Here is a 12958-nt window from a genome sequence, read left to right as displayed (position 1 = left end):
GCGAATGGTGGTGTCACTAATGATTTGGCGATGGTAATTGCATCGTCACATATTCTTGCGACAACACCTATGTCGTCGCTAATGCTCCTGTGACGGCTTAATTGTCGTCATCAATTGGTGACGCCATTATTTGCAATCGAAGCTTTATCTTCGCCTAACCGTCACGAAAAGTCATTTGCGATGACAAATGATATTTTAGCAACGACACTATGCCATGGCTAATGCAATTTTTTTTTCATAGTAATTTAAAAATCCTGGGTTTTTCCTAGCCGATCCTCAACGATATTCTAATAAAATTAATAGAAGAAGAGCAAAGAAGAAACAACATTTGAGGGCTAGAAGTCATACAAAACCAATTACATATGTTATATTATATATAAGAAAAGAATAAACATATTTTTAAAAATAGAAAACTATTAAGAACCTAAAAGGGCAGGCTTTTAAGAATGAGTCGAGCTTGGACTTAAATGGCTTAATAGAGGCGGGTCGTAGGGTAGGTTCGGGCTTCAATTTCTTGACTCTTACCATACCCTATTTGAGAAAGGCTAGGGCTGACTTGTCCATATGGATGAACAGGTCGGCCTTCGACCTTACGAGGTAGGGATGGCTAGGGCTGAAGGGCTAAATGATGAGGCCTAGAGAGTCATCCACAAGGCAAATATATATGACTCAATATACCAATATTTAACCAGGGGCAGGGGAGAAGTATCAAAGATGAGGAGGCTAGTGGAGTAGCCGCCCAACCTGTGAGGAAGCCTCAACTCACATTAATATACTGATATATCAAAGAAGAATGTCATTGTTAGCTAAATGCAGGTTATTGGTTACCGTATGAGTGTCAAAGAAAGAAAATAGTGTAATCTTTGTAAACTTCCGGATTCTGTTTGTCATCAATACTTTGTTCATACATTTGATTCTTAAGTGTCTTAAAGCGCAAGTATATCTCCAATGGAACTCTCGATATGTCTAGATTATGTCATTCGTGCTGAGAAATGAAAACTTAAAAGGCAAACTAGACATTGACAACATAGTTGTCAAACAATAGTTGACAACATAGTTATCAATTCTGGAGGAAGGTACACATTGACTATGATAGCTGACACAAACCATGAAGAGTATCAAACTCCGTACCCAGAATCCCTATACTGTTTGGCCAAGAGGCTACATCTAAAGGATAACGATCATCTAGGAGAATTTAGCCATTTCCTACATATGCTAAAAAAAGTGAATAACGATGTGTAAGTAAACAAATCAAAAGAAACATAACTGAGTCAACTAGGAACATTAATTACCATAACAATTGCATATTTCAGTAATCATAATCATTTTCATTTAAAGTGTTTATCATAACATAAAAAAACGTAAACAAATAATAATAGTTCGACATATTATCTTAGTTTTCATATTCTCATTTGCATGCAGGAACAACTTCGGAAATTATACTATCATCCTTCACTATTAACAGAGGGTTAGCCATGAGACAGGTAACTTTTAAACCATTAAGAGACAAACTAAAGATTAAATCTATAATCAAACCGTTCATACATTAAGTCAACATCTAAATATTATCTTAGTAAAAAACTTAGAGAAAAGTTCAATAAGATCAAACAAATGTACGATTGGCCATGACTGCTAACTTTCACTAGAACTATTCATTTCACAAAACTGAACTCGCACCAAAAGTTTGATTAATCTTTATTGATTCGCTATGAATCATTTTAACTTTTTTGATTTATTTTGAGGTCGGGCGGAGTGACAACTATTATTTTCTTTTTTATTGAGGTTTGTGTTCTTTACTTTTCTTTTTGATTGAGCTTTGTGTTCTGTGCTTTTCTTTTTAAAATAGTGTTCTTTGTTTTGGTTGTGTTGATGTACTAAAAATATTTTGATATGTGTAGTCAACTTCTTAGTTTTTCATTTCGATATTTCTCTCTTTACATGTGCATTTGAGAATCATATTAATCATGAAATATCTCATAGTTTGGCCACAATTTCAATTTGTTAACTTTATTTATGAGTGACATGTAGAACCTATAATTAATCTCTTCAACAAAATCTTACTCCATCGTAGTCTTGGTGTGTTTTTTAATCCTATGTTTGATATTGTTTATTATGTTTTTATATATTATATAATAATGTTTCCATAACACAAATCCAATAACTTTCCTTTTGCATTTGATATAACTCTATAAGAGAGCTAGTGCATGTGTATATAAGTGTTATCCTCTAAAAACTAAGTTGTTTGATACTTTTAAATAGAGAGGTTTGGGCTCGGTATTGCAGGGGTGAGGATGGAATGCTACATGTACAAGGAAATGTGGTAGACTCAGAGGCGAATTTGTGGACCAAACATGTATCAAATCAGTAGCCGGAACTCAATTATTGATTCGAGACTCATATGCACTATATATGTATCATAATCAATTTACCATTTTCTTACGGGATGTAAGTAATGAGTTAAATATTTGTGACACCTTAAATTTTACATTAAGTTATGAGTTATGAAATAAAAATATATCTATAACCTGTTTGGCTAATAGTTCATTCTTCAATAACATGTGCAATCGTCATTCCTTGTTGATTTAAAATTAAGAAACTTTTTATTTCTACAAATTTACAGACTCTGGATTTTTACACTTAGAGTTATCTTAAACCCACTGCTGCAGTGACTTGCTAAACAAGTCTAGGAGGACCTTGGATAGTTTGGTACCGTAGGCTTGTTTATGACAGCTCATACATGGTTGTGGAGCATATTGTGAGCTTATCGGCGCTTATACTTTCAAGTGTCAAACCATATTTTAGAGATTTGGGCATACGGAAATATTATCTGTGGCTCGGTAAAAATTGACATCAGTTGTGGACTTGTATGTGGTAGTCTAACATATTCTTTTGTTCTTCCAGTGTTATTCCCTTGGCTGATACTTTCTCATTTTAGTGTAGATGAGATTCTCTGTTGGGAAGGGTTGAGAGGAAATCTATTATTGGTTACCCAACATTTTAGTTTGGCGTTAGTGGATTAATAGTTGCCCTGGACGAAGCCAAATTGAGGTGAACCACATTACTTTGCCCTTCTGTTGACTTTGAAGATTTTTTTGTTGTCCATAAATTGGATGCGTAGTAAAAGGGTATAAGTACACAACTAATCTTCCTTTTTTTAGATTTCACAATTTGCTATTTATTACCATGAAAAGCAAGTGAATAAATTTGAACTAACGCAAGAGAAATAATACGTTCTCAATGTTGTACCATTTTAAATGTGCATTGTTTATCTTTTTTAGACCAATGTAAGACCTAATATTGATATCCGAATTGCTCTACAGCCTCACATTGATGCAATCTTTGTTTCTTAGAAGTCGACTGTGTGCCAGTTGCTCCAAGATATGAATCGAACAATTTACTATGACGTGATAAAGATGCATCAAATAGAAAGAGTGGAAATTACTTTAGATCCCTAATGAAGATTTTCATCTAGATTGACGATTTGTCGTGCTATAACAACACTGACGATTAAGTTGTTTACCACTCTTTCTACCATAAAAATGCAAACATGCATGTAATGATACGGTTGTTGTTTTTTTTTTATGAAAAACAGAAGTCCTATTACACAAACTACGTACTCACTGTACCATCCTTCATGGCCTCATCGGTCGGTTTTTCAAACATTAGCTACACATAATTCTAGTCAGTTTGTATCGCACATACGTACTTCACTAACTACTAGAGGATTCTTTTGTATCGGGATCTTGTGAGGTGACATTGCCCTCACAGATTCTCACATTTCGGCTCCTAAACAAATGCATGATTTGAGCTTGCTACTTTCCTTGCATCTGTTCTCATTAGTTGCTTACAGAATGTCTCTACCAGGCGAGTATGATCTGTAACAAGTTTGAGCTTCGCTTGTGATGTACTTAGGCACAAGTTATTAAAGGTTGTTGATACAATGGATTAGCGGGTTAGCAATCCTTGGTATCAGTGAATGTGAATAGTGACTAGCGGTGCAAGTACCCTCAATTCCCTAAAAGCCTGTCAATACAAATACAAAGTGATGTCAAAGGAGAGACCACAGTTGGGCGGTCTTCTACGCTCCGATGCCTAAGTCAGTCAATGTAGATAGCGACAAAATAACGGTAGGTAAGTAGTAAACGCGTCCTCAATGAAGAGAGAGGAAGTTACCATTTATAGGTTAGAAGTATCTAAAGCCTTTCCTCTTCCTTGATGTGGGACTAATATCCTTGTTTGACATATGTTGAGTGGTATTGGCGGAGTGCGTGCTAGCGCGTCCGAACGCCAATTGCGAAGCGGTGAGTGGCTTATTAGAGTTGTTATTGTTGTCTTGTTGTTGATGGTCTTGATATGAACAAGTCTGGCGGTTATGCCCAGTTTAAGTGCTGTCGAATTATACTGATTAGACATATGTGTCTACAAAGGTAATGACTGGTTTGCTTCAAAGACATGGTCGGTCTACTTTGGAATCAAACTTCATGAACTCTTTTATTCAACTTGGGACAAAACACCAAAACAGCTGGTCTCAATTTTGCTTCCTTAATACTCTCTTACAGCATATCTTTCAAATGTATACTGCAACCTGAAATGCTAGAAAATAGAGTTTCCGTGCGATGACAAGTTTGCTTCGTAGTGGTGTATTTCATTAGTCCATTACTAAAAAAAACAAAAACAGAAAACAAAAAGAAAATGTGTGTAGTATTTGAAAGGTATTTCTCAATCGAGAATAAGGGTACCGACCCGTATTAAAGACCCGGGTTTGTAATACATAAATGTAGAAAGAAGAGGATCTTGAGAGCGTGAAATTCAAGCTCCATCTTTCTCCAAGGTTGGGGTTTATCAGCAGCACCGAAATCACACACAGAGACGGCTACCAATCAACAATGGTGGAATCTACAGTCCAACAGAGCCGATCGAGGGACCTCGACAAGCTCCTCCTCCGACCCGGCAATCTCATCGGATCCAACTTCGAACCCGGCCCAGGAGTAAACCCCCCTCTCTCCTCACAATTTTCAAATTTTTCGGTTGATTTTTGTTTAGGGATTCTTGATTGATTTTGAAAATTTGTTCTGTAGCTGAGAGATGACCTGAAGGAGTACGTCAGGGTGTTGGTGGTCGGGGCCGGTGGCTTGGGCTGTGAATTGCTCAAGGACTTGGCTCTTTCTGGGTTTCGAGAGCTCGAGGTCATCGACATGGATCGCATTGAGGTCACTAACCTCAATCGTCAGTTCCTATTCAGGTTTTGATTTCAACTTTTCATTCACTTGTTATGTGTTGAAAGTATTATGAAGTTTTCGCAATGGTATAATGAAAAAATGTTGTTGTTGCAGGCTTGAAGATGTGGGAAAGCCCAAGGCTGAGGTGGCGGCGAAACGAGTGATGCAAAGAGTTACTGGGGTTAATATCATTCCCCACTTTTGCCGGATTGAGGACAAAGAGCTTGACTTCTACAGCAATTTCAGCATTATTGCTCTTGGTCTCGATTCGATTGAGGCTCGCAGCTACATCAACTCTGTTGCTTGTAGCTTTCTTGGTATGTGTCTCTGTCCTATCGTCTTTGCTCGTATTTTATCAGCTCTCCCACTTGTAGTGTGATTATTAGAAGTATGACATGACTTTAGGTGCTGCCAATAATCAAGTTTTTGTAGTTTAACAAGTGAATTAGACGTGTTTATTTGCTGATGATTCTGGACCTGGTTGTAGTCTTTTATGCGTTATCACTGATATCTTAGAAAACAGAAGATATAGACCTTACTAGAATAAATCCTCAAAACCTGCAGAGGGTTCAAGTTAGGCTAGACATCAGACACACACACATACACACACATATAATATATGTATATATATGATATATTTTGGTCATTAAGCTTGCTTATTGAAATGTTTGATAAATATATTTCAGCTTTTATGTGTCGCAATCGGTTCAATTTTGTCTTCAACTTTCATCTCTAGTATTAGGTCTTCTGAACTTGTTTAGGTGACATTTGCATAATGCAACACTAGGATTATTTTAAGTGCATTTTGTTATCCTGGGTATTCCATGATACCTGTTAGATCAGGACCTTTTTGGATATATAATCCAAGTCGAGAGTAGAGTTACGGGAACAGCTGTCTGATGGAAAACAACTTTCACGTTCGGTTCAGAGAGGTACTTTTTTTTTTTTGAATTCCTCGTTCCCTTTTGTGTGAATTCCCCTGCAACCAATTTAAAACCTGCGGGGCCCTGTCTATTTATTCCCTCTCTCGAGCCCGAAGAAAACCCCCTCCCCCTCGGACTCCACATTTCTTTTGACTCATATATGTGGGCACCTGATATCTTTGAGGGTTCACCCACCCCGGTTAAAGCATTCCATTCTATTGCGCCTAAAATTTCTATTTCTGCTAATATTTCCCGCGTTTCTATTTATGGTTCCTATGGAGAATTCTGAGGAATGACTTGTTTTTACTGTACCACTATAGTTTAGCTAGTGTGGCGGTTTAATTTTTCATTTGGCAGAGTATGATGCTGATGATAAACCACTAGAAGAAACTGTCAAACCTATGGTAGATGGTGGGACTGAAGGTTTTCAAGGACATGCTAGGGTCATTATGCCAGGGATGACTCCATGCTTTGAGTGTACAATCTGGCTTTTCCCCCCTCAAGTGAAGTTTCCTTTATGCACACTTGCAGAAACCCCTAGAACTGCTGCTCATTGTATTGAATATGCTCACCTAATTAAATGGCATGAGGTAATGGATCAATCATTATGTTCTGTCTTTGCACTGCTTTTACTAAAAAAGATATTACATCAATTTGCGATCTAAACTTGCATTCTACATATAGGTACAGAGTGGAGAGACTTTTGATCCAGATGACCCTGGTCATATGAAGTGGGTATACGATGAGGTCAGTTATGTGCAATTATTTAGTGATTAATCTATATCTTACGGACTTTGATTATGTTTCTTTTATTTATTTATTTTTTTCCCATCCAATAGGCTACCAAGAGAGCTGAGCTATTTGGTATTCCAGGAGTTACATTGTCTCTCACTCAGGTATATATACTTGAAGTAGTTACCCTAAGATTATTTTCTTCAAAAATATATATGCAATTCTTCAAATATCTCTACAACATTACTGCATAATTTGGCTTCTGCTGTTAAATCATGTGGGTGGGAAAAGGATTTAGGACGTTAAACCTTTGGGTAACGAAATACCATGTTTCAGTGGCTTACAGCTTTTGAACTTTTATCTATCACTCTTGTTGGAAGCTGATTATGTTGTCTACAGGGGGTTGTGAAGAACATCATACCGGCTATTGCTTCCACAAATGCGATTATATCAGCTGCATGTGCACTAGAAACATTGAAGATTGCATCTGGATGCAGTAAAACTCTAACGAACTATCTAACGTGTGTTACTCTTACTCATTAATAACTACACTATATATTCCTAAATCATTTCCTAGAAGCATAAACCATATTTTGGTTGTATAACAGATCTGTTGGAGTATCATTTACTATGTATAATCATAACAGTATGTCCAATCATTTTCTTGTTTGAGAAATCATATAACACTGTGATCTATTAGAAATGCTTGTACACTGCTTATATTAGCACTTACTATTATACTAGCAACATACTGTCTAGATTCTGCGACAAAGGGAATCAAAATTAGAAAGACTTCCAGTTATGTGTCTACTTTGTGTTTACAGTTCTGATAACATTTGTCCTCCAATTTCTTATTCATGCCTGATAACAAGTATGGTCTCTGCCTGGTGATATGAAGTGTTGGGGCAAAAAGTGGGTTCTCACTAAGGAATCCCACTAAGTTTTTGTAATTTGTATGTGTTATATGTATGCAGTTAGTTATTTCATTATAATCAGTAATGTTTGATGTATCATTGCATTCCAACCTCTTTTTGGCCACCTCTGTGGATGATTGATCTCAGTTAATGATAGGTTTGTAGCAGCCAACATTCTGCATAGTTGTAGGCATCAAAAATCTTTTATTCTCTTACTGTGGCATCATATATATATGGGACTCACAGTCATCTTGTCATTGTTACTGGGTTTCCATTCTGCCAGCTTACCGTTAAATATCACTGTGAAGAATAAAGTGAACATTGTGTTTGTAGTTATAATCTAATCAAACAAAGGATTTAAGTGATCGGAACTTTTTGTAGGTATAATGGTGCACAAGGTCTCCACACGAAAGTGACAGAGTTTGTCAGGGACAAAGAATGTCTTGTATGTGGGCCAGGTGTTCTAATTGAGCTGGACACCTCAGTTACTTTGGAAAAGGTACTTTCAGTGTCCTATGTTTTTATTGGATTTCTGTGAATCATGAATAGTGAGAGAAGAAAGGTCTTGATGAAGAGTACTTACTGGTATAAGTAGTCTAAATGATGCTAGAGTCCATAGTGCTCGAGTCCTTGTTGTAGTGCTCATAAGATCAAATAAAGTGTTTGCTTTTCTAATCCTTGCCAATTGAACTTGTGATCAACAGTTCATTGAGCTACTTGAAGAACACCCTAAATTGCTGTTGTCAAAAGCAAGCATTGCGCATAGAGGGAAGAATCTGTACATGCAAGCACCACCTGTACTGGAAGAGATGACCAGATCAAACTTAAGCAAGTCTCTCTATGACCTAATGGGAAAAATTCCCAAGGATGTTGTCCATGCTACTGGTACTACTGACAAGAACGACAAAAAGACTTCGGTTGTGAGAAAGTTACGAGTTGCTTTCAAGGGAGTTGATGGAATTACAGATATGGAGACTGCAGCAGGCGGGGCATGAGTTTATATTATTTATACTGCAACATCTAATCCGACGCCAGGACTTTTTTTTTTAACTTTAGAAGATTGTCTATTCTCTATAATGGTTGAAGCGAGCACACAATTCGGTGAGGCAAAGGTTGATTACCATTCGGACCTGTAATTTTTTGTTTCTGAAGTCATCTAAGAAAGCATCAGTAATTTGATTGATGGCTTGGAGATAGCAATGAGATTTTACTGTTCTCAGGTGCTTTCAGTAATCATTTTGATGAAAAATGCAGGGCTTTTGTCATATTCCTATGTTCCCCAAATAGCTAGGACACGTATGCTTCATGCATTTTTAACCTAGTGATATTACTATTTTTGTACATTTTTGTTTCTTTAATATCTGAGCTTACCTACTAGGAGAATGGTTTTGAGTACAACATGAAAATGAGTTGGATTAGATACTGTCATACTGGGAGTTGCAGTTGCCGTAAATACTAAATAAGGTAGTATGGGATTGTATCAATGAACCTATCCTGCCTTTTCTCGTTTCAGTTTCATTTGGAAAACTTGGTAGATAATGCCCTCTTGTAAATATGAGGGATTTCATTGTAACTTTTCTGCTAGTCTCAAACCCAAAGGTTCAAAAAAAGAAACCCAAAGATTCTGATGTTTCATCGTCAAGGAGGCAAGGAGAACTCAAAGATCCCAATATCACACCAAGTCATTTTCGGATAGCTGTCTGAATATCAAGTAATTTCCTTGTGGTGGCGTTTCTTCTTTTTCAATCTGCCTAGTATTGCCAAAGCATGTCTATTCTGAATCTTAACTATCAATCCTACAATGGCAGTCCTATGTTGACAACATTTTGATATCTAATGAATATTGAGGGGATTTTTCTGCTAGTAAATTCCGTTGAATCATTCTAAGTAGCTGATCCGATAGAATTTCTATCGTGACGTGAGAGTGCTAGGTAAACCGCATTTTGAGGAACTACCTAAAATCCAACCTGAAGTGTCAGCTAAATGAGTTATATCTACTTATGCATGGGTATGGATTCTAGTTAATTGGTTCAAAATTTCAAATCCCAATTAATAGGAACGAATTTAGAATTAGCATCTAGTTCAATTCTAGTATCCCCACTGTCCCAACATTCCATCCCAAAAACTGAGGACAATTTTTTACACTAATGATTTTTATTCAATGCCTGCAATGATAACCTAAACATTATTATTGTTTGAGGATAATATTGAGGGGTCATGAAAATTTCCATTAACCACAAAGCTCAGGCAACGCCAGCCAGGAATGTCGAAGCAGAACGTGGACCACAGAGCACCCACATACATGTAACTCCAACCCAGTTGCTTTCCAAGAAGCGAGTAAAAAGTTCAAATGCAGCTGGAGGCCTGAGATATGAGACTATAAATATCACCAAGTGGAAACTGGAAAGTAGAATAATCTTTGTTACTAAGTTTGATGCTAGTAAACAAATTGACTGACTGAAACAGTTGGAGCCTAGTGTATGACAGCACCAGCTCTATGCCTTTTTGTTGATATTCTTCTTTCCCTGTTATGTTTCTTAAAGAGGAATGGGAGAGGTGAGAAGCACCAAAGATGTCTATTTTCTCTTACTTATGAGTAGTTGCCCCACTCTGCTTGACTCCAAGGTTGGTTTGACAAGGATTTACAGTCTGTATGAGTATTCTGTCTGAGACCAACATGTTGCTTAACCATGTCACAAATGGTGTGCTATTTTCATCCTCTGGTGATATTTTCCTCTCATGCAAACTTTCATTTTGAGGCACCCATCACTTATCCTCTTCTGTCTTATACATGTACAAGCCTACAAGGTGTGAATCTTGCAACTAGATTCTCTGCAGTCCATACTTGTTTCAGTTCTGGCCGTGCATTACAAGCTTGAGGGTTTTAGCATTTAGATCTCGACTACGACGAATTCATGAATTTATCGCTCTTTTCCTTTAGTTGCCTAGTTGCTCTTGCCTCTCTAGGAATTCGTCGTATACATTGTCTTAAGCTTTTTAGGCATGTGTTAACCTTGGTACCTATTGATTTACCTAACTTGGTTTACAAACATTTAACAAACATCTTGCTCCGACACCCTAAAAGAGAGAAAGCGTAACAAAAGTTTTGCATACCGGGTTAATTGCCTTTGTACATCCTCACTAGCTAGATCCATGTACCCTACACGCTCAAAAGTGGAGAGTTCACTACTCTTGCACAGTTTCTACTCTTGCAAAAGTGGAGAGTTCACTGCTCTTGCTATTGCACAGTTTCTTTAAGACAATTTATTGAACACTTTGTCTTACATCTGAAGTCTTGAGAATCGAAGCAATTCAATCACCTTATTGATCTTGCATGCTTGAAAGTGTTCGAAAAACTTACTGATATTTGCTTGCACGCAACATTAGATCTATAATAAACGACAAAGATCATACAAAGCCAAGTAGATCGAGGAACACCTAGCAGAGGATTTGGACTCGTGCATCGATCATAGAATGACAATAGTTCCCCCCCTTTGCCACTATTATACTAAAATATCCATAAAGACAGGAGATAAGCACTAGGTGACATCAATATACTATATATGACTATGTTTATATGAATCTTGAACCACAGAAGTAGTACTCCCTAAGGAAAAATATGGATGAGAGGCAGAGAACTCATTCACAACCAAGTGTCTAAGTTTTGCTGGAGATTTTTTGAGCCTATCTTGGATCGGATTTGATATCTGAATGTGGGTTGTTGCCGGCTGTTCCTAATCTCTTTTGGTGCAATTGGATAATATGATGACACACTACATGATTCCTGTGGGGGCTCTAAGACTTAATTTACAGATAGGTCCAACTGCCACTGCTAATACCCCACCTCTCCACATGGGTTTACAACTCCATGTGTACCCATCATCCCATGCCTCCTTCTCCTATTTAAATCCTACTGATTCCCCCATTGGATTTTCAGGGAGAACTTGAGCTTGAAGAGACTTGCACAGACAGACCCCTATTGCTAGATTGGGCAGAAGAAGAAGTATGGAAATGGCCATGGAGCTTGAAGATGACTTGTTCTTTGCAGACTTGACTAAGCAAATCTCTCTTCTTATCATGGATGATGATGATCAAGACCCTATTGCCTCTTGCCCCTCTGTTTCTCTTCAGGTACATTATTTACTCACTAGGACATATACCCCTTATGCACTTTGATTGCTTAGTTCCTGTGATAGAAAAATGCACCGGATCTGAGTAGAACTTTGGAAGTTAAGCTTACTTGGGCGAGAGCAGCGCATGACATGGTTTTAACTTTGTGTGTCTTTGTTTGCAGGCTTTCTCTTGTGCAATTCATCAACCAGCGCAAGTGCCTGCTTATGTGTATGAGCAATCTTGCAAGAGAGAAACCAAAGGAACTGGAGTTTTTATCCCGCAATCGACAGTGCCGAGAAGAAAGCAAAACAGGCAAGGGAAATACACTAATGCATACAACAACACAAAATCCCAAAGCAGATCACAATTAGCTGATCAGCGCAACAGGAAAATGGTTTCCCAATTGCCTTCAGACTTTGCTTTTAGAGCAAGAAATGGCAGAGAGTAGAAGAGAAACAAGTTTACAATGAAATAAAATTTCCACTGACAAATCCCTTTTGGGCCAAATTTGGTCAGGCACTTCAAGGAGTTTATGACACTACTTTTTCAGTTATAAATGGTGATGAAGATGTACATGTATGGCAGGTCAAGGAGAATAAAGCTACAGATTCTGTAAAGGGGGAGGCATAACCAAAGGTTTAGAAGCCTCCAATTGGGAACATGTAAGGTTATTGTTAGGTTGGATACAGAATGAGCTTTCTAAGTCATCAATTAGATGCTATTAATCAAATTGTTTTATTCATATTTTGTATCAGTTGATAACCAGCTAAATAATGTAATCGAACTTCTTGGCCAATATAATTTTATGGAAAATGGGATTATTGCAATTTGAGTGGAGGTGTAGTGAGACTCAAACGATCTTATGAATCCAAATAAAAACATAAGGAAAAATTTCAGTTTACTCCCCTGAACTTTAGGTATAAAATCAGTCTGACATCTCATCTTTTTTTTAATCAGTTTTATCTTTAAACTTTCAAAATGACATCAATCTTGACAAAAATGACTAAAATAGCCCTTGTTACTGTTTTCCCTCAATTTTTTACCCTCTCTCTCTCTC

General features: G+C 37.3%; 2 protein-coding genes across 2 annotated transcripts; both read left to right on the top strand.

Moving 5' to 3' along the window:
* Positions 1 to 4783: 4783 nt before the first annotated feature.
* On the top strand, positions 4784 to 9052 carry LOC101310403 (NEDD8-activating enzyme E1 catalytic subunit-like). Its single transcript, XM_004296877.1, has 9 exons — positions 4784 to 4988; positions 5079 to 5242; positions 5334 to 5536; positions 6500 to 6732; positions 6827 to 6889; positions 6982 to 7038; positions 7274 to 7395; positions 8170 to 8287; positions 8493 to 9052. The coding sequence occupies exons 1-9, from the start codon at positions 4887 to 4889 to the stop codon at positions 8781 to 8783; spliced, it is 1353 nt and encodes a 450-aa protein (XP_004296925.1). The 5' UTR covers positions 4784 to 4886; the 3' UTR covers positions 8784 to 9052.
* A 2598-nt stretch (positions 9053 to 11650) lies between these two features.
* Positions 11651 to 12714, top strand: LOC101310110. Its single transcript, XM_004296876.1, has 2 exons — positions 11651 to 11919; positions 12083 to 12714. Exons 1-2 carry the CDS (start codon positions 11794 to 11796, stop codon positions 12347 to 12349), a joined length of 393 nt encoding a protein of 130 aa, XP_004296924.1. The 5' UTR covers positions 11651 to 11793; the 3' UTR covers positions 12350 to 12714.
* The last annotated feature ends 244 nt before the right edge of the window (positions 12715 to 12958 follow it).

The sequence above is a fragment of the Fragaria vesca genome, linkage group LG4 (genome assembly GCF_000184155.1).
Source record: "Fragaria vesca subsp. vesca linkage group LG4, FraVesHawaii_1.0, whole genome shotgun sequence".
In the NCBI taxonomy this organism is placed as follows: Eukaryota; Viridiplantae; Streptophyta; class Magnoliopsida; order Rosales; family Rosaceae; genus Fragaria; species Fragaria vesca.
This window is presented reverse-complemented; position numbering and strand designations above follow the sequence as displayed.